We start from the raw sequence: 25,890 nt of genomic DNA, 5'->3' as shown, positions 1-25,890 counted from the left end.
TTTAAAAGCTAGGAAGGAATCTCAATGTCTTCTAGCCAAGGGTTTCTCAATTTCTGTGCTATTGACACTTGGAGCCAGATAATTCTTTGTTATCTTAAGTGTATCTCAAAATGGAGAGATACTTGATGATGAGAGAGAAACTGTCCTGTGCATGCTTAGAGTGTTAGCATCTCTACCCTCTACCCACTAAATACCAGCACCTCCCTCCCAAAATATCTCCAGGCACTGACAAATATCCCTTGGGTGCAAAATGCCCTGAGGTTGCCCCCTTTAGGGGAAAAGAAATTGAGTAGCCTGTGTGCATCAGTTTAGGGACAGATACTCTGCCAATTTCACCTGTGAGTTAGAGATTCTGTGAGTGTGGTATTAACTATGCAGCAACATAGGAGGAGGATGTGGCCATAAATTGATGAACCCAAAGCCCATGTCTGAGGAAATGGCATTTGGGATCAAGGAGTAGGAGAAGGGCATCCTCAGGGTGGGGAGGTGTGGTGGGGCAAACCCTGAGTACTCACACATATAACCAAATGTTTCTGGTTAGGAGAGAGGCTGGGCTGAGAGGCTCAGGAAATGAGTACTAGTCTGAATTAACCAGCTAAGCCATGGATACCCAGAGAAAACACAGGGGCCAACAGGAAGCATGGGAGAGTTTTGTGCAGAGGATAGAACAGGGTCAGCTATGAGGCTTGGGGATACAGAAGTCAATCTGTAATATGTATTAGGAAAGGTTGAAGTGTGATGGTCCAGTTAGGGTGCCATAAGATCCACAAGGGGCAAGATATGAGTGAAAAGATACTGGCATCCACTAGATACCTCCAATCCCAAATGAAGGGAGTCCTTGGATGGAAAGCCAAATAGACACTGGCTCAACAGCTCCTTGATGGGACACCAAGCAGAGGCCCCAAGGTCCTCCTCCTCCACAGTTATAACCACTATCCTCCTGCTCCTACATTCCATACGCTCCACACATGGTTTTACGTCCCATGTCTCGTAGATACAACCAAGCCTTGGAGTTCTAATGGTGGTGCCCATGGTTGTGGCCATCTGGTCGACCCCCATCCTGCTGACTGTGTGGTTTCTGGGTCTGCGGGAGGGGTGGGAGTGGCCTGCGGATAGGTCTGACCCGGTGTGGCAGGGATTTCTTTCTGCTGTGCCAATCTTCTGCCAGAAGCCCCACCAGGAGTATTAGAATCACAGCCCCAATGCATATCCGGACCAGATTGCTCTTGGTGTAGTGCTGCTGGGCAAGACCTGGAGGAACAAAGAGACAGGAGCAGGTGATGAAAGCCTATCTCTAGGACCCACTTCAAGGTACATCTTGGGTTTCTCATAGCCATATCCCTCATCCTAGATCCTATTCTCTGCTACCTAGAATGTCAGTCTCCTTCCTAGAGGGTTCCTCCCCTCCTCACCAATGGTCAGGGCTAGATAAGCCCAATTCTCTAAATATCATTTCTTCCATACAACCCCCTCATAGGCCTCTGATACAACCCCTCCACACACACACAGACACTACCTGGCCATTTGGCTAATTGCAGCAGAAAAGACTGTTACGAGGAGTGGAAAGAGATGGAATTTATCTTTCCCTGATCCTTTAGAAAATCTCAACCTTCCCACCCGATCTTATTGCCCAATTCTGAGTTCCAAGTACTGATATTTACCCTCCTCTTAATATTTTATAAACCAGGACCCAAGACCATAGAGCTGTACAGGGAAAGCAGTCAGCTTTAGGGGAAGACACAGGGGTGGGAATGAAGAGGGTCCAGAGAAGACCACTTACTCACCAGTTGGAGACTCTGGCCCCTTTGGAGAGGTGGTGATAGGAAAGTATAAAGGGATAAGATCATCTCCTCTAGCCCTGTTCCTGCCCCTATCCTGAATGCATGCACTTTTTTTTTTTAATTTTATTATGTTATGTTAGTCACCATACAATACATCATTAGTTTTTGATGTAGTGATCCACGATCCATTGTTTTCGTATAACACCCAGTGCTCCCATGCAGTACGTGCCCTCCTTAATACCCATCACTGGGCTAACCAATCCCCCCTCCCCCCTCCCTTCTAAAACCCTGTTTGTTTCTCAGGTCCATAGTCTCTCGTGGTTCATCTCTCCCTCCATTTCCCACCCTTCATTTTTCCCTTCCTTCTCCTAATGTCCTCCATGCTATTCCTTATGTTCCACAAGTAAGTGAAACCATATGATAATTGACTTTCTCTGCTTGACTTATTTCACTTAGCATAATCTCCTCCAGTCCCATCCATGTTGATGTAAAAGTTGGGTATTCATCTTTTCTGATGGCTGAGTAATATTCCATTGTATATATGGACCACATCTTCTTTATCCCTTCGTCTGTTGAAGGGCATCTCGGCTCTTCCCACAGTTTGGCTATTGCGGACACTGCTGCTATGAACATTGGGGTGAATGCATGCACTTTTGAGACAGAATGCCATGACTATAAGAAGAGCATGAACTACAGAGTCAGGTTGTCTAGATTTATCTCAACCTTCTCACCTGATCTTATGGCCCAATTCTGAGTTCCATGTGTGGATATTTACCCTCCCCTTAGTATTTTATACACCAGGACCCAAGACCATAGAGTGTAGCCTCTGTACAGGGAAAGCAGTCAGCTTTAGGGGAAAACACAGGGGTGGGAATGAAGAGGTCCAGAGAGGACCACTTACCAGTTGGAGACTCTGGCCCCTTTGGAGAGATGGTGATAGACCTAGAAGGCTCTGGGAATCAAAAAGAGAAAGTATAAAGGGATAAGATCATCTCCCCTAGCCCTGTTCCTGCCCCTATCCTGAATGCACACATTTTTGAGGCAGAATCCCATGACCATAAGAAGAGCGTGAACTACAGAGTCAGGCTGTCTAGATTTGAACCCCAGATCCATCACTAATTAGATGTGGGGCCTCTGTCAATAGACTTAATATCTATGAGCCAGTTTTTCCATCTGTCCAGTGAAAATAATTATAATACATCACAGGTTAATGTGAAATTTAAACCAATAACAATAATAACAGCATAAGGCACTGTGCTTGGTATATGATAAGCACCCCACACATGGTAGCTCTTGTCTAATTCCACAAGTATCTCCAGAGACTTTCCAGGTGCTCGGCCATACACATCTGACAGGTGTGTGTTTTAATATACTGTGTAAATTGCTATAATAGTCCACAGGACAGAGGAAACTATACAACCCAGTGTCAGAAAAGGCTCTCCTAAGGGACTGAAGCCAGGAGGAAATGGAAGGAAAAGCAGAGCACGTGGCTTGGATGCAGAGTGAGGAGGAGATGCCAGGGATCCAGGAGAGCTTCATCTGACTCTGTGTGACTGAGATTTGCATGAGGAATGAAGACAAGAATGGAGGGATCTTGTCCCTCCCCTGGAGGGATCAGACAGTGGCTGATCTAAGGGCATTGCATCTAAAAGCATTGAACACCAAGCTGAGAACCCCAGGCTATATCCTAAGGGTGATTGGGAACCCAGAAGGATTTTGAACAGAGGGTGATAAAGAATCTCCTCAGGGTCTTAGAAAGAACTTATTGGCATCAGGAGTCTAACAGAGAGCTCGAGTCAGGTGGACCTATCCTCAGGGGATCTGTCAAGGTTTCTGTCTTGAGGGAAGTGGATACTTTTTCCAGGAAAAGTGAGGGGGAAGAGAATTACAGCGTGAGAGAAGTATGTTGCACGGGACTGCAGTGATAAGAGGAGGCAGTGAAAAATAGAGGACAAAAGTTACACACATGGACCAGAGCAAAGTCAGAAGAGCGGTGTGTAGGAATGAGTGATGGTCCTTCCATCATAGCCTTGGCTCCGCCATCTTTGAAATGGCCACAGTACCCAGAATGCATATGTGTCCCCATACTCAGAGCCCACCTCTATCCTATCCTTGATCCTCAAACCAAGGACTTTCCTTGGGAGAATCAGGTGATCTCCTGAAGCAGACTTAAAGCCTTAGATGATGAGAGAAAAACCTATCCTCATACTCCCCTCTGCTGGGCTCTGAGCGCCTGGTTACCCACCAATTGTAGAGCTCTTGTTGATGAGTGAGATGCTCAGTTTCCTGGAGGCTTCTGGGAATTCTAAGCAAGAGGGTAATAAGAAAGTGGATAATGTCAGTCTGCCCAGGGAGTCCCTACTCTGCATAGCCCTTCTGAGATATCTGGGCTTCCCAGAACCCCTTTCTCTGACACACACTGCATAGACACTGAGGAGAGACAAATGTAGAGGTGCTATAAGACATATTGTCTTCTATCCCTCAGTGGCTGAATGAGAAATGGATCCATTCATCCAGTGATGGACTTACATGATGTCCTCTTTTGGGCTACTATCAATAATGTTGCTATGAACATTTATGTACACATTTTTGTATGACCATACATTTTTTAATTTGGGGGGAGGGGATATAGCAACAAGTGGAATAGCTGGGTCCTATGGTAATTTTATGATATGGTCATATGATAATTCTTTTGAGGAAATGCTGAAATGTTTTCCACAGCAGTGACACCATGTTTCATTCCCACCAGCAATGTATGAGGGTTCCAATTTCTCCACATCCTCAACAACACCTGTTGTGCTTTATCATTATTATTATTATTAATTACTATTGCCATTCTGGTGGGTATGATGAACTTCATGGTATGTGACTTATATCTCAATTTAAAAAGTAAGAAGTGGACCAGTAGATCTGTGCAAGCTCAGTGGTTGATACCAGCCTCTGAACACAAGAGGCTCCCCTCCCTACTGAGGCCATTTTCTTAACCAGGGACCTCCCCAGTTACATAGGCACCAAAGTATCTCCTAAAACCCCTCAACCTATAAATATGTAGCTCCTATTAAGGCTGGGGACCATCTTTATATGGTGGAACCAGCTCATCAAAGCCTAGCTTATGCTCACCTATCTGTGGTATAATAAGACCTTGGGATATTATTTGTTCTCTGTTATTTCTCTTCCTGTGAGCCTCATTAATAAATTCTTGTTTGAGGGGCAACTGGATGGCTCAGTCCATTAAGCATCCAACTCTTGATTTCTGCTCAGGTGATGATGTCAGGGTTCTGAGGTGGAGCCCTATGTGGGGCTCTGCACTGACCATGGAGCCTGCTTAAGATTCTCTCTCTCCCTCTGCCACTCCCCATCTCACATGCATGCACTCTCTCTCTCAAAAAATAAATAAATAAATTTTTGTTTGAATTTAGATTAAACATGATGAAATACATGTATACCATGGAATACCACTCCGCCATAAAAAGGAACACACTATTGATAACACACAATAACTTGGATGGATCTCAAGGGCATTGCGCTCAATGAGAAAAGTCAATCCCAAAACATTCCATGATAGGTGAACCTTTCCATTTATATATAACATTGTCAAAATGACAAAATTAAATAGAATAACAAATTAGTACTTGCCAGGAGGTAGGAATGGTGGGAGGGGAGTGGGTGGATATAACCATAAAGGGGTAGTCTGAGGGATATCTTTGTGGGGATGGAAGAGTTCTGTATCTTGGAGTGGTGATTACATGGATCTACACATGTGATAAATTGCCATAGAACTAAATACAAATATTGTATCAATGTCAGGTTCCTGGTTTTATGTTGTACTATAATTATGCAAGACGTAGCCATTGGAGAAATTTAGGCAAAGGGTACAGGGAATTCTTCTGTATTGTCTTTGCAACTTCTTGTGAACCTACATCTCAGAATTAGAAGTTTTAAAATTCCAATGAGAAATACATGCACACATATGCGCACATACACACATGCAGTGTGACTCGTTTAGCATGACAGCCTCCATACCACCCTCAACCACACAAGTCAGCAGATTCTTGTCCAACTTGGCTCTTTTCAACATGCTTCTGTTCCTCAGAATTTGGGTCTACCCTGAGACATGGGGAATGTTAGAGATGCCACAGACTAATGCACAGTCTCTTAAGGCACCAGCTGGTATGCAACACACCAGAATCAACTAAGATACTTTGAAGATGGGAGAATATGATGGCTCACACAAAATTTAGTGCAGTCCTTCTCAAAGTGACATCCCAGGATCAGAAGCATCAGTGTCACCTGGAAACGTGTTAGAAATGAACATAACTGGGGGCTCCTGGGTGGCTCAGTTGGTTAAGCATCTGCCTTCAGCTCAGGTCATGATCTCAGGGTCCTGGGATCGAGCCCCACATTGGGCTCCCTGTTCAGTGGGGAGTCTGTTTCTCCCTCTGCCTGCCGCTCCTCCTGCTTGTGCTCGCTCTCGCTCTCTCTCTCAAGTAAATAAATAAAATCTTTAAAAAAAAAAAAAAAAAAGAAATGAACATAACTGGACCCCACCCCAGACCTTCTGAATCAGGAACTGGTGGGGTCCAGAAACCTGGATCACCTCCAGGTGATTCTCAGGCCCCCTAATGTTTGAGAACCACTGGACAATGGAATCAGAGACTCAAAACTAGAGTCCAGGAATCTATGATTTTATAAGCCACTCAGATTATTCTTCTCCACATTAGACATTATAAACCATCTAAGGCTGGATAGAAGTGGGGGTGTAGGGCAGCATAGTAATGTCTATCTAATATTATTATACCAATCTTCTTTACAGGCAGAAATAAGTGATTTTTTAAATAAATCAAATTTATGAAAGAGACAAGTGAATTAAATTGAGAAATCTAGATAAAGGGGAGAAAGAAAAGAAGGGGTCTGTTGGTCTATACCCCAGACACTGGGATGAATCCTCCAGAATTTACCTGTCACAGAGGATGGTGGTTCTGCGGATAACCAGCCGGGGGTCACAGAGGTCCCTGGGAAATCAGAAAAAGAGAGTTCTGTGTTCTGTTAGCTATGGATCCCGAACAAATAATAAAGCATTTCTGCGACCTAGTTTCCTCACCTAGAAAATGAATACAAAGAAGCTCACATCACTGGACTGTCATGGGTGTTAAATAGCACATCTAGCGCATTCTGGGACTCATTAAGAATGACAGTCTCTGTAGCTGCCCTCCCTGCTTTTTGAACTTCAGTTCTGTCCCTTTTTCTGGATCTCTGTGACCTGCACCTTACTTTGTCCCTAGGAGCAAAACCGGCTCTTAAGTCCTGGAAAGCAGAAGAGGCAGAAGCCGTGGGATACATGTAGGGAGAAGGGGTGATGCCCATGTAGCAAAACACAACCCCTTTCCACCCCCACCACCCTAGCTTTGTAGCTGCACCAACCTGCCAACCTCCTTTCACCCCAGGACGTTTGCTCATGCAATCCCGCACACGTGCAGTCCATCCCACTGCTCTACCCACCTAGTTACCTCTTACTCTGCCCTGAGATCCAGGTCAAACATTGACTGCTCAGAGAAGGGTTCCCGAACTGCCTCCCCTTCTAGGTTCTAACAGCACCATGTGCTTCTAATTCATAATGCATGTCACAGCGACAGCTATGCAGGTATTGGATACCCTTTAAGACTGTTTATTCTAATTACTATATGTATGTATTACGTGTGTATGTGTAATATGTGTGTGTAAAGGAAAAGATACGAGAGAGAGAGAGTTTCAGGTCCCCAGCAAAGCACAGCCCCAGCATAGGCACTTTTGAAATACGTTCAGTGAAAGAAGCAATAAATGAGCAGGGATCCAAAAAAAGACAAATCTATAAAGGCAGGAAGATTAGTGGTTTCCTTGGGCTGGAGGGAGGAGGAGGGAGGGGCTGCATATGGACATGAGGGATATGATAGGGTGGTGGGAATGTTCTATAACTGGATTGTGGTGGTGACCACACAACTCTAAATTTACTAAAAACCACTGCATTGTACAATTAAAACAGGTGACTATTCATTAAGTTCCTATTATGTGCCAGGAACTATTGTTTGTGCTGGGGATACAGCAGAAAAGAAAACAGCCAAAATGTCTGTCTTTCTGGAGCTTACATTCCAGGATGCAGGGGGCAGACAGGTGATAAACACCATAAATCAGTACAATGTATGAACAGGTGTAGGTGCTATGGAGAAAAATTAGGCAGGGAAGGCGGCAGATAGCATCAGAGAGGCAAGAATGTGACCTTTGATAGAAGGCCTGAAGGAAGCAGTGGATTGAGCCATGAGATCTGGAGAAAGCATCCCAGCAAGTGCAAGGTCCCTGAGGACATAGTGAGCCTGCAGATTCAAGGAAAAGCAAGATGGGATGTAGTCAGTAATATAACTGTCACAGATGGTAACTAGACTTATCCGTGGTGACTGTTCCATAATGTATATAAATATCAAATCACTATGTTGTACACCTGAAACTAAGACAACATTGTATGTCAGTCTTCAATTTAAAAGTGGGGTGGGGGGAAGCAAGGTGCCAGTGTAACTGAGGCAGAGTGGATGAGGGCAGAGCATCAGGTCAGTGATCACAGGTAAAAGAGGGGCTTGGTGAGAAGAGAGGAGGGAGCGCTGTGGGCTTTGAGCAAAATCATCTGATTTTCACAACCTGTTCTAAAAGGATTCCTCTTGCCATAGTTTTGCAAACATTCTAAAGGGGCAAAGGTATACAAACTTGCAACCAGTAGATAAATAAGTCCTGGAGATTAATGCATAGCATACTGTCAACCACACTATATTACAGATTTGAAAGTTGCTAAGAGACCAGATCTTTAGTGTTCTCACCACAAAAAGGCAATGGCAATTTTGTGATGGGTTGGAGGTGTTAGCTAGTGCAACAGTGGCAATCATGTTGCAATATATAAATGTATCAAATCGACATGTGCTGTATCTTAAACTTATGCAATGTTATATGTCAATTATATCTCGATTAATTAATATTAAAAAATTAAAGGGGACAAAGGTGGACACAGACCTGTATGGAGTAACCGAGTTCTACGTGATGGATGGTAGAGCGGTAGAAGTGCTCAGTTGTCAGATTAGGGACAGGTTTCAAAGATGTAGTAGGAAGCATGAGGTGGGCAAAGACACCAAGATTTACAAGAAAAATGCCTCTGAGTATTATAGCAGGAAAATGTGTCTTTTTTTAATTTTCATGTTATTTTGGGGGGGCGCCTGGGTGGCTCAGTTGTTAAGCATCTGCCTTCGGCTCAGGTCATGATCCCAGGGTCCTGGGATCGAGCCCCGTATCGGGCTCCCTGCTCCGTGGGAAGCCTGCTTCTCCCTCTCTCACTCCCCCTGCTTGTGTTCCCTCTCTCACTGTGTCTCTCTGTCAAATAAATGAATAAAATCTTTAAAAAAAAATTTTTTTCATGTTATTTTTAAATACATTAAATGTACCATTTTATTTTTTTTAAGTGTACAGTTCAATAGTATTAAGTGCATTCACATTGTTGTGCAAAAAATCTCAGAATTTTTTCATCTTCAAAACTGAAATTCTGGGTCCATTAAACACTAACTCCCCTTTTCCCCTCCCTCAGCCTTTGGCAATCCCCTTTCTACTCTCTGCCTCTATGGTTTTGACAACTTTCAAATGCCTCCCGTGAGTGGAATCAGACAGTATATGGCCTTTTGTGACTGATTTATTTTACAAAGTGTAACGTCTTCCAGGTTCATCCAAACTGTAGCACATGTCTTCCTTTTTAGGGCTGTATAATATTCCATTATGTGTATGCACATTTTCTTTATGAACTGTGCTGTCCTCTTTTGAAAGGCATGTTTTAAGAATGAAGGATTGATAGCTGCTACGATGTGAACAAACCTCAAAAACACGAGGCTGAGTGAAAGAAGCCAGTCACAAAAGACCACATGTTCTAGGACTCCGTATATATGAAATTCCCCCAAAGAGGCAAATTTATAGGAATAGAAAGTAGTTAGTGGTTGAATGGAAAATGACTGCAAACAGGCACCAGAGATCCTTCAGAGGTGATGGAGATGGGCTAACTGGGTTGTGGTGATGGTTGCACAACTCTGTGAACTCACTAAAAACCATGGACACTTAAAGTGGGTAACCTTGTAGGTCTAGAAACCATACCTGAATAAAACAAAGAATGGAGGGCAATTCCTACTGAATAATGACCTCACTAGCTAGATTTCAATGAAAATAAGTCTGAATACTAGTACATTTTCATTTTACCCTGCACTATATTAATCCACTGGAGACCAAAAGGATAAGAATTTTCCCTTTGCTAATAGATAGAGTCATTAGTCTTTTGTATATTGGGGCATTTCATTTTTTTTAAAGATTTTTTTTAATTTTAGAGAGTGTGTGAGCAGGGTGGGGAGGAGCAAAGTGGGAGGGAGAGGATGAGGGAAAGAATCTTGAGCAGCCTCCATGCTGAGCATAGAGCCCCATGCAGGGCTCCATCTCATGACCCTGAGAACATGACCTGAGCCAAAACCAAGAGTCCAATGGCTAACCAACTGAGCTATCCAGGTGCCCCTATTGAAGCATTTTCAATAATTCAGTTGCTAGGGCACCTTGCCTACTCAGTAGGAAGAGCATGCCACTCTTGATCTCAGAGTCATGAGTTTGAGCCCCATGATGGGTGTAGAGATTATAAAAAATAAACAAACTTTGAGGCCCCTGGGTGGTGCAGTGGGTTGAGCATCTGGCTTTTGGTTTTAGCTCAAGTCATGGTGGGATCAGCCCCCCATAGGGCTCCACGCTCAGCTTGGAGTCTGCTAAAATTTCCCTCTGCCCTTCCCTGCTCTCTCCCTCTCTCTCTCTCGTAAATAAATAAATCTTTTTTAAAAAATAAAATACACTTTAGGGGCGCCTGGGTGGCTCAGTTGGTTGAGCGACTGCCTTCGGCTCAGGTCATGATCCTGGAGTCCCGGGATCGAGTCCCGCATGGGGCTCCCTGCTCGGCAGCGAGTCTGCTTCTCCCTCTGACACTCCTCCCTCTCATGCTCTCTGTATCTCATTCTCTCTGTCTCAAATAAATAAATAAAATCTTTTAAAAAAATAAATAAAATAAAAATAAAATACACTTTAAATACTTCAGTTGCTTCAATACTTGTGAAGGAACATAACTGTAAAACAATGGTGAGCAGGAAACTTCAATAATGGTTTTTAAATTATATCAGTTGATGTAAAGGATTTAGCAGCAAGCTTTGTTGTAGAGATACCTTGTGCTTCGACTATTACAAATAAGAAAGACTGAGTGTGTGGGCGCCTGGGTGGCTCAGTTGGTTAAGCGACTGCCTTCGGCTCAGGTCATGATCCTGGAGTCCCGGGATCGAGTCCCGCATCGGGCTCCCTGCTCGGCGGGGAGTCTGCTTCTCCCTCTGACCCTCCCCCTTCTCATGCTCTCTCTCTCTTAAATAAATAAAATCATGGGGCGCCTGGGTGGCTCAGTCGGTTGGGCGGCTGCCTTCGGCTCAGGTCATGATCCCGGAGTCCCGGGATCGAGTCCCGCATCGGGCTCCCTGCTCGTCAGGGAGTCTGCTTCTCCGTCTGACCCTCCCCCGTCTCATGCTCTCTCTCTCTCTCTCTATCTCATTCTCTCTCTCAAATAAATAAATAAAATCTTTAAAAAAAAAAGAAAGACTGAGTGTGTGTTAATGGTGTAAAGGGAGTCAAAGTTTCCTTCCTATTATAGTGGCATTTTTTAAGTAATTTCCGTAAGTTTTTTGCTGCTGTTTGTTTGAAACCTAGACAAGACTCAAGGCATTATCACTGCTATTAAGAATTATTTTCTTCTAGTGTATATACTCTGTAGTAGACAGGATAACAGCCTCCCAAATATGCTCAAGTCCTAATCCCCAGGCCCTGTGAATATGGCACCCTGCATGGTAAGTGGGAGGATGACAGGGTGGAGAGAGTATCCTGGATTATCCAGGTGGGCCCAGTGTTATCACAGGGTCCTGAAATGTGGAAGCAGGAGGCACGGAGGCAGAAGAGTCTGAGACAGAGAGACTGAAGATGCTACATTGCTGGCTTTTGTGACTAAGGAAAGGACCACGGGAGCCAAGGGATGCAGGCATCTCTAAAAGCTGGAAAAGGTACAGGACAGATTCTCCCCTGGGGCCTCCCGAAGGAACATAGCCCAGCTGACACCTTTGTTTCGTCCCAGTGAGACCCATTCGGTACCTGACCTCCAGAAATGTAAGGTAATAATACATTTATGGTTTTTGAAGCCAGTGTATTAGTGGTGACTTGCGACAGCAGTACTAAGAAACGAATATACCCTCCAAAGCCTCAGGTTTCTCCTGGCCTCCCACCTCCTTCACACCTGTTGGCCCCCCCCCCCGGAACTTCCACCAGAGTGTGCAAGAGCTGAAGAAGAAAGGCTTGGTCTGCAGCACCCTCACCTGTGACCACAAGCTGCAGGGGGTCGCTGGGGGCCGACCACAGGTACGGCAACTTGCTGGAAAAGCTGTAGCATCGGTAGGTCCCACTGTGGGCAACAGTCACTGCGGTGATGGGGAAATCAGCCCAGTACTGCTTCTCAGATCCCTTCTGGGGCCCAGCATCCCCTTCCTTGTACAGAGCAAATTGGTCAAAACTGTATTGGCTCCGACACTGGAGAGTGACTTTCCCTCCTGGGGACACAGCCGGGCTGGGCTGGGCTGAGATCGAGGGCTTGTTGGCATAAACTCCTGGGAGAAAAGAGAGCTTTGGTGTTAAAGACCGTGGCCAGTGTGTGGCCATGGGGGTGAGAAGGTCCCCCCACCTCCTAAGAGCTAGGGACCTTTCCAGGTATATCCATCCTAGAGAACCCACTGGCCCTGCCACCAGCCAACCAAAGGGTTCAGGGAATAATCAGGAACCAGGATCATATCGCAGTGCCCAGGCTCAAATCCTGGTTCTGTCCCTTAGGGGCTGTGTGATCCTGGAGATCAATCTACCCTTCTATCTGTGCCTCAGTGTTCTTTTTTTTTTTTATGTTAGTCACCATACAATACATCATTGGTTTTTGATGTGGTGTTCCATGATTCATTGTTTTTGTATAACACCCAGTGCTCCATGCAGTACGTGCCCTCCTTAATACCCATCACCAGGCTAACCAATCCCCCCTACCCCCTCCCCTCTAAAACCCTCAGTTTGTTTCTTAGAGTCCATAGTCTCTCGTGGTTCATCTCCCCCTCCGATTCCTCCCCCTTCATTTTTCCCTTCCTTCTCCTAATGTCCTCCATGCTATTCCTTATGTTTCACAAATAAGTGAAACCATATGATAATTGACTTTCTCTGCTTGACTTATTTCACTTAGCATAATCTCCTCCAGTCCCATCCATGTTGATATAAAAGTTGGGTATTCATCTTTTCTGATGGCTGAGTAATATTCCATTGTATATATGGACCACATCTTCTTTATCCATTCATCTGTTGAAGGGCTTCTTGGCTCTTTCCACAGTTTGACTATTGCGGACATTGCTGCTATGAACATTGGGGTGCATATGACCCTTCTTTTCACTACATCTGTGTCTTTGGGGTAAATACCCAGGAGTGCAATTGCTGGCTCATAGGGTAGCTCTATTTTTAACTTTTTGAGGAACTTCCACACTGTTTTCCAAAGTGGCTGTACCAACTTGCATTCCCACCAACAGTGTAAGAGGGTTCCCCTTTCTCCACAACCCCTCCAACATTTGTTGTTTCTTTCCCTGTCCATTTTTGCCATTCTAACTGGTGTAAGTTGGTATCTCAATGTGGTTTTGATTTGAATTTCCCTGATGGCTAATGATGATGAACATTTTTTCATGTGTCTGTTAGCCATTTATATGTCATCTTCAGAGAAGTGTCTTTTCATGTCTTCTGCCCATTTTTTGACTTGATTATTTGTTTTTTGGGTGTTGAGTTTGAGAAGCTCTTTATAGATCTAACAATTCAGTAATGTGGCAGGATACAAAATCAATGCACAAAAATCAGTTGCTTTCTTATACACTAACAATGCAACTGTAGAAAGAGAAATTAGAGAAACGATTCCATTTACAATAGCACCAAAAACCATAAGATACCTCGGAATAAACCTAACCAAAGAGGTAAAGGATCTATACTCTAGGAACTACAGAACACTCATGAAAGAAATTGTGCCTCAGTGTTCTTTACTGTAAATGGCAACTGATGAATCGTTGAACACTACATCAAAAACTAATGTTGGCTAACTGAACATAATTTTAAAAGATTTTTAAATTAGGGGCGCCTGGGTGGCTCAGATGGTTAAGCGTCTGCCTTCGGCTCAGGTCATGATCCCAGGGTCCTGGGATCGAGTCCCGCATCGGGCTCCCTGCTCCTTGGGAGCCTGCTTCTCCCTCTGCCTCTCTCTCTCTCTGTCTCTCATGAATAAATAAATAAAATCTTTAAAAAAAAAAAAAAAAGATTTTTAAATTAAAAAAAAAGATAATTCCATAGTTGTAAAGATGAAAAAAAACTAATGATGTACTATATGTTGGCTAATTGGATTTAAATTTAAAAGAAAAGAAAATGGGAATGACTGAATGAAGCAACTTAGCATAGTTGCCTAATGCATAAGGAGCTCCCAAACTATGACAGTAGTAACAAAATAGCTTACTATTTTAATGCAATTTTTAAACCAGAATTAATGCAAATAATTCATACTGCAGAATAACCAAGATTTTAAACAAAAACAGACTCCAACTGTGCCTAGTGGAGAGGCAAAAGGCTCAAAACACTTTTGTGGATTTTTATGGTGAATTTTTTCCACACTATTAACATAGTTGAAAAAAATTGAAAAACTTTAATTTTTTTTTTAAGATTTTATTTATTTATTTGAGAGAGAATGAGATAGAGAGATCATGAGGGTCAGAGGGAGAAGCAGACTCCCTGCTGAGCAGGGAGCCGGATGCAGGACTCGATCCCGGGACTCCAGGACCATGACCCGAGCCGAAGGCAGTCGCCCAACCAACTGAGCCACCCAGGCGCCCCAAAAATTGAAAAACTTTAAAGTAGGCTATTAGAACTTACAAATTATTTTAAGTTTATTTCATTTATACCAAAAAAAATTTTTTATAAAGAATTCATTATCGGGTGCCTGGGTGGCTCAGTTGGTTGGGCGACTGCCTTCGGCTCAGGTCATGATCCTGGAGTCCCAGGATCGAGTCCCGCATCCGGCTCCCTGCTCGGCGGGGAGTCTGCTTCTCCCTCTCCCACTCCCCGCTCTTGTTCTCTCTCTCATTCTCTCTCTCAAATAAATAAAAAAAATCTTTAAAAAAAAAAAAAAGAATTCATTATCCTTTTACTCTCCTGGCTTTAGGGAAACAAACTCATCAATGATATTTTCAAAACCTGTTCGGAAAATAACCATTTGAAAATGCATTAGAAATAAAAGGACAAGCTGAGAACATTCTATTCCATCAAAAAATTTAAAAAGAAGGCATTAGCATGTGGAGAGAGGGTATGCATGTTGCCTTTTGCATCCGGCTCAGGTATGGTTTGAAACTGCCTGATTCTGTCTTTACTTAAAAGTGTGGTGTTTTGGGCGCCTGGGTGGCTCAGTCGTTAAGCGTCTGCCTTCGGCTCAGGTCATGATCCTGGAGTCCCGGGATCCAGTCCCGCATCCGGCTCCCTGCTCAGCGGGGAGCCTGCTTCTCCCTCTCCCACTCCCCCTGCTTATGTTCCTGCTCTCGCTATCTCGCTCTCTGTCAAATAAATAAATAAATAATTTAAAAAAAAATGTGGTGTTTTGTTCAGTGTGAATGTTTTCGCATTGGTTTTTGTTGTTTTAGAAAGATAGTGCATTGACATATCACTTACGTGGATCACTGCGTTTTGGGGCACCTCTCCTAAACGTAGCTAGCGCTTCACTCCCCACCCCAATCCCAGCCCCTTGGGTCTCGGGGTCCGCTGTCATCGTCATCCCCCTCCTCACCCTCCTGGAGCCCCCAGGCCACGGGTACAACCCCAAGCCCCACCAGGTACCTGTAGCAACCAGCTCCAGCCGGTCGCTGGGGGGAGACCAGCGGCTCCCATTCTGATAGGAACAGCGGTAGCATCCGGCGAAACGTTCCTCCATGGCCGGGATGAAGAGGATGGGCTGATCCTGGTAATTCACGGACCTCAGCTTCTCCAGGCGGTACAAGTCCACCCCCGGAGGTCCCTGGCAGCGGATGGTCACCTGCGTCTTCAGGGGCGCTAGGGAGCTAGGCAGGGCCTGGAGGGAGGGCTTGGGCAGCGGGCCTAGAAGGGAGGTGGAGCCTGGTGGAGGGCAGCTTCCAAAAAGGCTCCTCCTCCGGGGCCCCCAGTGCCCCCACTGCCCCCACCCTCCTGAGCCCAGAGGAGGGACCCGGGACTCCGGGACTCTGGGGTGGGGAAGGACTCACCATGCTGAGCTTGCACGACCTGCCCCAGACACAGCCCTGAGCAGAGAAGAAAAGCACCAAAGGCTAGGACCTCCCGGAGCCCACACTTCCGCCTGCAAGGCAGGTGATTTTAGACATTTGCAGGCAGTGACTTTCTCTTCTCATTTTTTTTTTTTTAAGGACACACACAATCACATAATTTAAGTGCCAGAAGCAGCCAGCCATGAAAGGCCGCATACTGTATGATTCCATTTATCTGAAACGTGCTCACTGAGTCAGTCTGCCTGGAAACACAGAGAAGAGATTAGTGGTTGCCAGGGGCTAGGGAAGGAGGATTGAGGGTTGGTTGTCATGGGTATGGGGTCTTTTTGGAGTGGTGACAGTGTCTTGGAACAAGACAGAGGTGATGTTTGCATGCCTTGCAAGTGTACTAAATGTCATTAATGATACATTTTATGTTAAGTTTGTTATTGTACCACAGTTTTTAAAAAGCCAGCCAGGGATTCCTTGTCCCCTCCCCATGCACACACTTTTGACAACTGTGAAGAGAACTATCTCCTCTCTGAAAACGGGGCTGTGTGCAGGATGTGGTCTCTTTTTTCCCCCCAGCTTTATGGAGAGTACTGATGTACGACATTGTGTAAATTTAAGGTATGTGTTGATTTGACATTTATATATCACAAAATGATTTCCACCACAGCATTAGCTAACACCTGTATCCCGTCACATAATTACCATTTCTTTTTTTGTGGTGAGAACATTTAGGATACTCGGCACCAAGGTGTTATTGGCTATAAGCACCATGTTGTAGGGGCGCCTGTGTGGCTCAGTCGGTTAAGCATCTGCCTTCAGCTCGGATCATGATCTCAGGGTCCTGGGATCGAGCCCCGCATCGGGCTCCCTGCTCAGTGGTTAGTCTGCTTCTCCCTCTCCCTCTGCCCCGCCCCCTGTTCATGCTCTCTCTCTCTCTCTCTCTCAAATAAATAAATAAAATCTTTAAAAAAAGAAATCACCAAGCTGTACATTAGATCCGGGTGGGATCTATTGCATTCTGTCATGTCTAGAGATCACCGGCTGTGTTAATCATGGATTTCCCACTGTTCTAACTTTTTGTCTAAATCAATATTCTGTAATTACACTATGACTGTGCAAATATTATTCACATCTGAGGAGTGTAGTGTTGTACCTGTATATTTTTCCTATTTATTGAACCTGGAATCAGTATTTGTCTGGCTTAGTGCCATCTGCATAGTTTTCCTTGATCCTGTGTCTAATTCTTTCTACAGTTCCAAATAGCCTCCCCGTGTAATTTTACACACCTGTCAAACTGCCTAATCAATCAATGCCACTTTCTCCGGTGGAGGTGCTTTTCCTCCATTTTGCCTTCTACCTTCTCTAGGTTGAACAACTGCCTTTTTCTCTCAAGCTGGCTTTTTTTTATTATTATTATTATGTTCAGTGAGCCAACATAGAGTACATCGTTAGTTTTCTTACCCTTTTTGCTCGGTTGGTAACATAACCTGTTTTAGTCTCACTAGGGTTGCCAGATTTAGCAAATAAAAACATAGGACTTCCATTTAAATATAAGTTTCAGATAAACAATGAAAAATTTTTTCATAGTATGACCCACAAAATATAGCCAGATATACTTAGGCTTAAAATACTATTTGTTGTTTACCTGAAAATAAATGTCACTGAGCATGTCGTATTTTACCTGGTAACTCTTATCCTTACACACCTACACACACACACACAAGCTCAGGAGGAGTTACTGTCTCCATGATAAACATAAGGAAACTGGACAGAGAGGCTAAGCAGTTTCTTTGAGCTCACACAGCTAAGAAGTGGCAGGACCTGGATCATCCCTGACTCCAGAGCTCAGGGGGTGACACACTTGTCTCCAGCCCCCTCTGAACCTCTAACCACACCAGGTTCTGCTCCCTGTACGCAAGCTCTACCCACATCTTTGTCTGCTGCCCAACACAACCCCACCTTGGTCCTTTCGTGGGTTTCCATCCAGCCTTCTAGCGTGACTGAAAATACTCCCAGTCCCCTTCTGAGAACTTCCTGGATGGACCCTGAATCACCACAGTCCTTCTGGTTAGGGACCATTATTAGCCCCATTTTATAGATCAGATTATGGAGACTGTATCGTGTCCGCTATCCTGCAGCTGGCAGGAGGTAGATTCAAACACCAGCAGCATATTTTAGTGATAAACAGTGTGAACTTGGTGCTAAACTCTTGAGTTTATTCGAGCCCTAGATGTGTGACCTTAAACAAGTTCCTTAGTCCCTCTGGGCCTCAGCTTTCTCCTCTGTAAAATGGGGGTATGAAAAAGGCCCTACCTCGTCAGGCCATTCTGGGAATTAAGTAAGCGTCTGCTAAAAAACATGGAGTAATATCTAGCCCATAGTAAGTGCCACATGAGTGTGTGTTAATGAATGACTGACAGGTGGTCTGTGCTCATGACGTGTTTTCTTATCCCCATAACACAGCTGTTCCTTCCTGCTTGGCCCCTGGGAGCCTCCATCCTTTTAGCAATAGGGCTCTCCTGAATAAATAAGGGAACTGTGCACACACCCTGCCTAGCCAGGGCAGGCAATAAACACAGGTAATCCTACCACCAATCCCACCATGGGAGGCTCTTACTTCAGCCTTATTGAGGTATCACTGACAAAGAAAAACTGTACATCTAGGGGGTACAACATGACGATTCGATGGACATTCACACCGTCAAATTATCACCACCCGTCCACTACCTCACACAGGTTGTTTTGATGTTTGGTTTGGTTTGGTGAAAATGCTTCAGATCTACTCTTTCAGTACATTTCTATATTATTATTGCCTATAGTCACTATGCTGTGCATTAGATCTCCAGAACTTGCTCATCTTATAACGAGAAGCTTGTATTCCGTTCCCCTATCTCCCCATTTCCTCCCACACTCAGCCCCTGGCAACCACAGGTCTACTCTCTGCCTTTTTTTTTCTTTTCTTTTATTATGTTATGTTAGTCACCATACAATACATCATTAGTTTTTGCTGTGGTGATCCACTCTCTGCCTTAATGAGTTCGACTTTTTTAGATTTCACATATAAGTGAGATTGTGCGGTATTTTCTTTCTGTGTCTGGCTTATTCCACTTAGCATAATGGCCTCAAGGTCCATCCATATTGTTGCAAATGGCAGGATTATTTGTCCCTGTGCTGTGAGGTTTGCTGACAAATCTGTAATCTAGTCCTGATGTCACCAAGTCCACATATAAAATATAAATTAATAATTAAATAATTAAAACACAGTGTATAGAGACAAAGTTGCACCCAAAACTGGAAGACCTGTTTATTTCCTGACCCAGCCAAGAAAAGAATAGAACAGAATAACAGACAAACACCACCTCCCTGGGTCCCAGTTTTCCCAACCAACAAATGAAGGGCCCTCCTAGGTCACCAGCTGTCCTGAAATTCATTTCTGATGCAGTTTTTTAAACATTCTTAGTCTCCTAGCCCACTGCCTATCCCTCAGCATTTCCCAGATCAACCCTCAGGACTCACCAACACAGAGAAGGGCAGACAGGGATGGGGCCATGGTTCTTCAGCCTGTCCAGAGCTCTGTAGCCCAGGAGGGAAGCTTCAGGGGCTGGAGCAGAGGTGCGGGATGTGATGAGGATACAGAACCCTCTCCTCCCTTCCCCCCTCAGGCTGGCTTTTCCTAAGTGAGGCTCATCAAGCTGGAGCCATCCCTCAGTAGAATGACTTGCACACAAGCTCACAGAAGCTCATTTGTCTTCTGTCACCAACCCAGGATCGCACTATGTCTTCCCCTTGAGGCACTGAGATGGAATATTATCTGATGGATCTCATTAACAGAACGGTCTCATGGAGCTTTCTTTTGGAGGGGTGACATTTGAGATTATACCTGGTCATAAGAAATATTCATGGAAGGGGCGCCTGGGTGGCTCAGTCGTTAAGCGTCTGCCTTCGGCTCAGGTCATGACCCCAGGGTCCTGGGATCGAGCCCCGCATCGGGCTCCCTGCTCCGCGGGAAGCCTGCTTCTCCCTCTCCCACTCCCCCTGCTTGTGTTCCCTCTCTCGCTGTGTGTCTCTCTGTCAAATAAATAAATAAAATCTTTAAAAAAAAAAAAAAGATTCATGGAAGAACAGCATGTTCAGCATGCCCCAAAGCCTTGATGAGGCAAAGAGCTTGGCATTTTCATATAAGCGGTAAGTGATTAGTGTGGCTGGAATCGAGGAGCATAAAGCTGAGACTGAAGAGATTATACAGGTCAGATCAGGATGTCCCAACCTTGGCACTGTTGACATTTGGAACCAGGTGATTGTTGGAGTGGGGGCAGGCTGTCCTGTGCTTCTGGGAGGCTCATGGCCAATCGAGAACCACTGGTTTGGATCATTCGGGGACTCCATGGGCAAGATAAACCTGGGTACACAAATATCTCTTTGTAATCCTACTCACTTTTCAAGCATATTTTGTTTGACCCTCACACAAGACTGGGAAAGAGGTGCAGCTTTAGTCCCATTCATTTTTTTTCTTTTTTAAATTTTTTATTTAAATTCAATTAACATATAGTATATTATTAGTTTCAGAGGTAGAGTTCAGTGATTCATCAATCTTATATAATACCCAATGCCCTCCTTAATGTCTATCACCCAGTTACCCCATCCCCCTACCCCCCTCCCCTCCAGCAACCCTCAGTTTGTTTCTTCTTAACATTTTATTTTATTTTGTTATGTTAGTCACCATTCATTAATGAAGGGGGGGAAATCGGAGGGGGAGACGAACCATGATAAACTATGGAATCTGAGAAACAAACTGAGGGTTCTGGAGGGGAGGGGGGTGGGAGGATGGGTTAGCCCAGTGATGGGTATTAAGGAGGGCACGTATTGAATGGAGCCCTGGGTGTTATATGCAAACAATGAATCATGGAACACTACATCAAAAGCTTTAGTCCCATTCAAATGGGAAAACCTGAACTTAGAAGAAAATGTATTTTTCTAGTTAGAGCTTGGGTGCTGGAAGCTGAGTAATCGATTTCCTCTGGCTTAGCACAAGCACATGCACATCCAAGCCATCGCTCTCCCCTGTGGTTCTCATTTCGATTATCCACCTCCAAGGAGCAGCTCTGAAATAGTCCATGCAAATTAGTTCATCTCTGCAAAACTTTATTTTGTATCTTGCAAACGTATATTGTGTTGTAAATTGTGTAATGCTGTGGAAGTCATTTGTCTTTCCATAGCACACTCAGCGTTTCCGGACCATTCATGTGTCTACAGAACAGTTACTTGCTTCAACACATTAATCTTTCCACTGTCCCAATAAGGGACAGCCACATTATGCCCAAATATCTCCACTGTAAACAATACTGAGCTAAATATCACTCTACATGTACCCCTCTGAACGTATGTGAGAATATCTTTAAAATATGTATCCAACAGGAAATTGCCAGATCTTGAGTTAGGTGTATCTTCAATTTACTCACTGCCAAATGGCATTCCATATTCAACGTACCAGTTCCTTGTCCCACAGCAGGGAAAGAAGGTCCCCAGACCTCCCCACACACCCAAAACCCAGGGTTGCCCAGCCTCCTAGTCTTTGGCAGATGGTGCACTAATTTGCCAGGGCTGCCAAAGTATCACTAACTGAGCAGCTTACACAACAGAAGTTTATTGCCTCATAGTTCTAAGATGAAGGTGTCTGCTGGGATGGCTCCTTCTGAGAACCATGAGGGAGAACCTAGTCCATGCCACTCTTCTAGATTCTGGGGGCTGCTAGCCATCTTTGGTGCTCATTGGCTTATAGATGCATCAACTCCAATCTCTGCCTCCAGGTTCACATGGTATTCCCCCGCCCCGTGCTTGTCTGTGCCCAAATTTCCTTTTTGTTTTTAAGGACACAAGTTATATTGATTAGGAGCCCCACCCTACTCCAATATGACCTCATCTTATCTTAACTAACTACATCTGCAATGACCCTATTTCTAAAAATAAGGTCCCACTCTGAGGTTCTGGTGGTTAGGACTTCAATGTATGAATTTGGAGGGGACACAGTTCAGCCCATAGCAGATGGGTATGGAGTAATATCACATCATTGTTGTCGTCTTCTTTTCTCTAATTCCTCATGAAGTTGAGCATCTCATCACACCCTTTCCTGAGCTTGTAAATTACTTATGTCTTTCTGGCTTAGAGAATCATTTTTAAACGTGTACATGATCATGCAGCCAATGGCTGCAGAAGGAGAATTTGAACGCAGGTTAGCTCATCTACTCCAGAGTCTACAGTCTTACCTGATATGCTATCCCACCAAGGGTCAACCATCTCTCATTCCCCACCATCATCCACATTATTTCCTCCCCTCAGTTATTTCTTTTTTTTTTTTTAAGATTTTATTTATTTATTTGATAGAGAGATAGATAGCACAAGTAGGCAGAGCGACAGGCAGAGGGAGAGGGAGAAGCAGACTCCCCACTGAGCAGGGAGCCCAATGTGGGGCTTGATCCCAGGACACTGGGATCACGACCTGAGCCGAAGGCAGACGCTTAACCGAATGAGCCACCCAGGTGCCCCTATTTCTTTTTTTTAAAACATATAATGTATTATTTGTTTCAGAGGTACAGGTCTGTGATTCTTTAATCTTACACAATTCACAGCGCTCACATACCCTCCCCAGTGTCTATCACCCAGCCACCCCATCCCTCCCACCCACCTCCACTCCAGCAACCCTCACTTTGTTTCCTGTAATTAGAGTCTCTTATGGTTTGTCTCCCTCTCTGGTTTCATCTTGTTTCATTTTTCCCTCCCTTCCCCCCGCCATGATCCTCTGTCTTGTTTCTCAAATTCCTCAAATCAGTGAGATCATATGATAGTTGTCTTTATCTGATTGACTTATTTCACTTAGCATAATACCCTCTAGTTCCATCCACATTGTTGCAAATGGCAAGATTTCAATTTTTTGATGGCTGCATAATATTCCATTGTATATATGTACCACATCTTCTTTATCCATCCATCTGTTGATGGACATCTAGGCTCTTTCTATAGTTTGGCTATTGTGGACATGCTGCTATAAACATTTGGATGCATGTGCCCCTTTGGATCCCCACATTTGTATCTTTGGGGTAAATACCCGGTAGTGCAATTGCTGGGTCATAGGGTTGCTCTATTTTCAACTTTTTGAGGAACTTCCATACTGTTCTCTTTTTTTGTTTGTTTGTTTGCTTGTTTTTATTTTTCAAGAGTGGCTGCACCAGTTTGCATTCCCACCAACAGTGTAGGAGGGTTCCCCTTCCTCCACATCCTCACCTACATCTGTCATTTCCTGACTTGTTAATTTTAGCCATTCTGACTGGTGTGAGGTGGTATCTCACTGAGGTTTTGATTTGTATATCCCTGATGCCGAGTGATGTTGAGCACTTTTTCATGTGTCTGTTGGCCATTTGGACGTCTTCTTTGCAGAAATGTCTGTTCATGTCTTCTGCCTATTTCTTGAGTGGATTATTCCTTGGGTGTTGAGTTTGGTAAGTTCTGTATAGATTTTGGAGAAGGAAGGGAAAAATGATGGGGGGAATTGGAGGGAGAGATGAACCACGAGAGACTATGGACCTGAGAAACAAACAGGGTTTTAGAGGGGGGGGCATTGGTTAGCCTGGTGATGGGTATTAAGGAGGGCACGTACTGCACGGAGCACTGGGTGTTATACGAAAACAATGGATCGTGGATCACTACATCAAAAACTAATGATGTATTGTATGGTGACTAATGTAACATAATAAAATTAAAAATATATAGATAGGTAGATTTTGGATACTAGCCCTTTATCTGTAATGTCATTTGCAAATATCTTCTCCCATTCTGTCAGTTGTCTTTTGGGTTTGTTGACTGTTTCCTTTGCTGTGCAAAAGCTTCTTATCTTGATGAAATCCCAATAGTTCATTTTTGCCCTTGCTTCCCTAGCCTTTGGCTATGTGTCTAGGAAGAAGTTCCTGCAGCTAAGGTCGAAGACATTGCTGCCTGTGTTCTCCTCTAGGATTTTGATGGATTCCTGTCTCACATTTACATCTTTCATCCATTTTGAGTCTATTTTTGTGTGTGGTGTAAGGAAATGGTCCAGTTTCATTCTTCTGCTTGTGGCTGTCCAATTTTCCCAACACCATTTGTTGAAGAGACTTTTTTCCATTGGACATTCTTTCCTGCTTTGTTGAAGATTAGTTGACCATAGAGTTGAGGGTCCATTTCTGGGCTCTCTATTCTGTTCCACTGATCTATGTGTCTGTTTTTGTGCCAGTACCATACTGTCTTGATGATGACATCTTTGTAATACAGCTGGAAGTCCGGGATTGTGATGCCGCCAGCTTTGCTTTTCTTTTTCAACATTCCTCTGGCTATTCGGGGTCTTTTCTGGTTCCATACCAATTTTAGGATTATTTGTTCCATTTCTTTGAAAAAAGTTGATGGGATTTTGATAGGGATTGCATTAAATGTGTAGATTGCTCTAGGTAGCATAGACATTCTCACAATATTTGTTCTTCCAACCCATGAGCATGGAACGCTTTTCCCCTCAGTTATTTCTATCAAACAACACACACACTCAATTCCCCTCTACTTCTACCTCTCACTCCAAACCACCTCTCTGATTCTCACTATGCTTGCCATTAGCTTTCTATTCTACTTCCTTTTGTCAAAAAATTTTTTTAATTTTAATTTGTTTTATTATGTTATGCTAGTCACCATACACTACATCATTAGTGTTTTTTTTAAGATTTTATTCATTTATTTGACAGAGAGAGACACAGCGAGAGAGGGAACACAAGCAGGGGGAGTGGGAGAGAGAGAAGCAGGCTTCCCGCTGAGAAGGGAGCCCAATGTGGGGCTCGATCCCAGCACCCTGGGATCATGACCTGAGCTGAAGGCAGACGCTTAACGACTGAGCCACCTAGGCACCCCAATACATCATTAGCTTTTGATGTAGTGATCCATGATTCATTGTTTTCATATAACACCCAGTGCTCCATGTAGTACGTGCCCTCCTTAATACCCATCACTGGGCTAACCCATCCCTCCCCCAAAACCCTCAGTTTGTTTCTGGGAGTCCATAGTCTCTCATGGTTCATCTCCCCCTCCGATTCCCCCCCCCTTCATTTTTCCCTTTCTTCTCCTAATGTCCTCCATGCTATTCCTTATGTTCCACAAATAAGTGAAACCATATGATAATTGACTTTCTCTGCTTGACTTATTTCACTTAACATAATCTTCTCCAGTCCCATCCATGTTGATGTAAAAGTTGGGTATTCATACTTTCTGGTGACTGAAAAGTTACTGTTAATACCCACTTCAGGGTCTCTCCTCTCAATCACATCTTTTTTTAAATTATGTTTTATTTTAATTGCATAATTAAAATAATAATAATTGAAAGGAGAAATTCATCAAAACCAAGGGGGGAAGCATCAATCCCCCTCCAAACACCCTCTGCACCATTCCCCTCCCCTGGAGAAATCCCTCCTGTTGTCAGATTGTTTTGTTTTGCAATGTGATTCCCTCACAAAGAAGTTTCCTTATTCACTTTCAGTACTTTGAAGGCTTTGGCTCTCAACATCACCTAGAACAGTGGACCAAAATGCCATTAAGAACTTCCTCCTTGCCCAAATTGACTCTTACTTCTTGGCTTCCCCTTGTATTTGGTACCAGTGAGTGCTCCTTAAATGTGCCTAGGCATTATGTTTGCT

The 25,890-nt window shown here is 44.1% G+C and overlaps 1 protein-coding gene across 1 annotated transcript; it reads right to left on the bottom strand.

The window, feature by feature from the left end:
- Positions 1-1,015: 1,015 nt before the first annotated feature.
- GP6 (glycoprotein VI platelet) lies at positions 1,016-19,742 on the bottom strand. The gene is made up of 8 exons (XM_021682310.1): positions 19,709-19,742; positions 16,181-16,216; positions 15,780-16,037; positions 12,215-12,502; positions 6,740-6,793; positions 4,027-4,086; positions 2,683-2,733; positions 1,016-1,251 (listed from the first exon to the last, which is right to left on the bottom strand). Exons 1-8 carry the CDS (start codon positions 19,740-19,742, stop codon positions 1,016-1,018), a joined length of 1,017 nt encoding a protein of 338 aa, XP_021537985.1.
- Positions 19,743-25,890: the final 6,148 nt, after the last annotated feature.

The sequence above is a fragment of the Neomonachus schauinslandi genome, chromosome 16 (assembly GCF_002201575.2).
Source record: "Neomonachus schauinslandi chromosome 16, ASM220157v2, whole genome shotgun sequence".
Classification (NCBI taxonomy): Eukaryota; Metazoa; Chordata; class Mammalia; order Carnivora; family Phocidae; genus Neomonachus; species Neomonachus schauinslandi.
This window is presented reverse-complemented; position numbering and strand designations above follow the sequence as displayed.

Excerpts from the sequence above, each read along its gene's own strand:
- GP6 (XM_021682310.1), bottom strand. The coding sequence starts at position 19,742 with ATGGCCCCATCCCTGTCTGCCCTTCTCTGTGTTG. Across the intron at positions 16,217-19,708 it reads GTCTGCCCTTCTCTGTGTTG|GGCTGTGTCTGGGGCAGGTC; the intron begins GTGAGTCCTGAG and ends TTCTCTGCTCAG. Across the intron at positions 4,087-6,739 it reads ACCACCATCCTCTGTGACAG|AATTCCCAGAAGCCTCCAGG; the intron begins GTAAATTCTGGA and ends CCTCTTGCTTAG.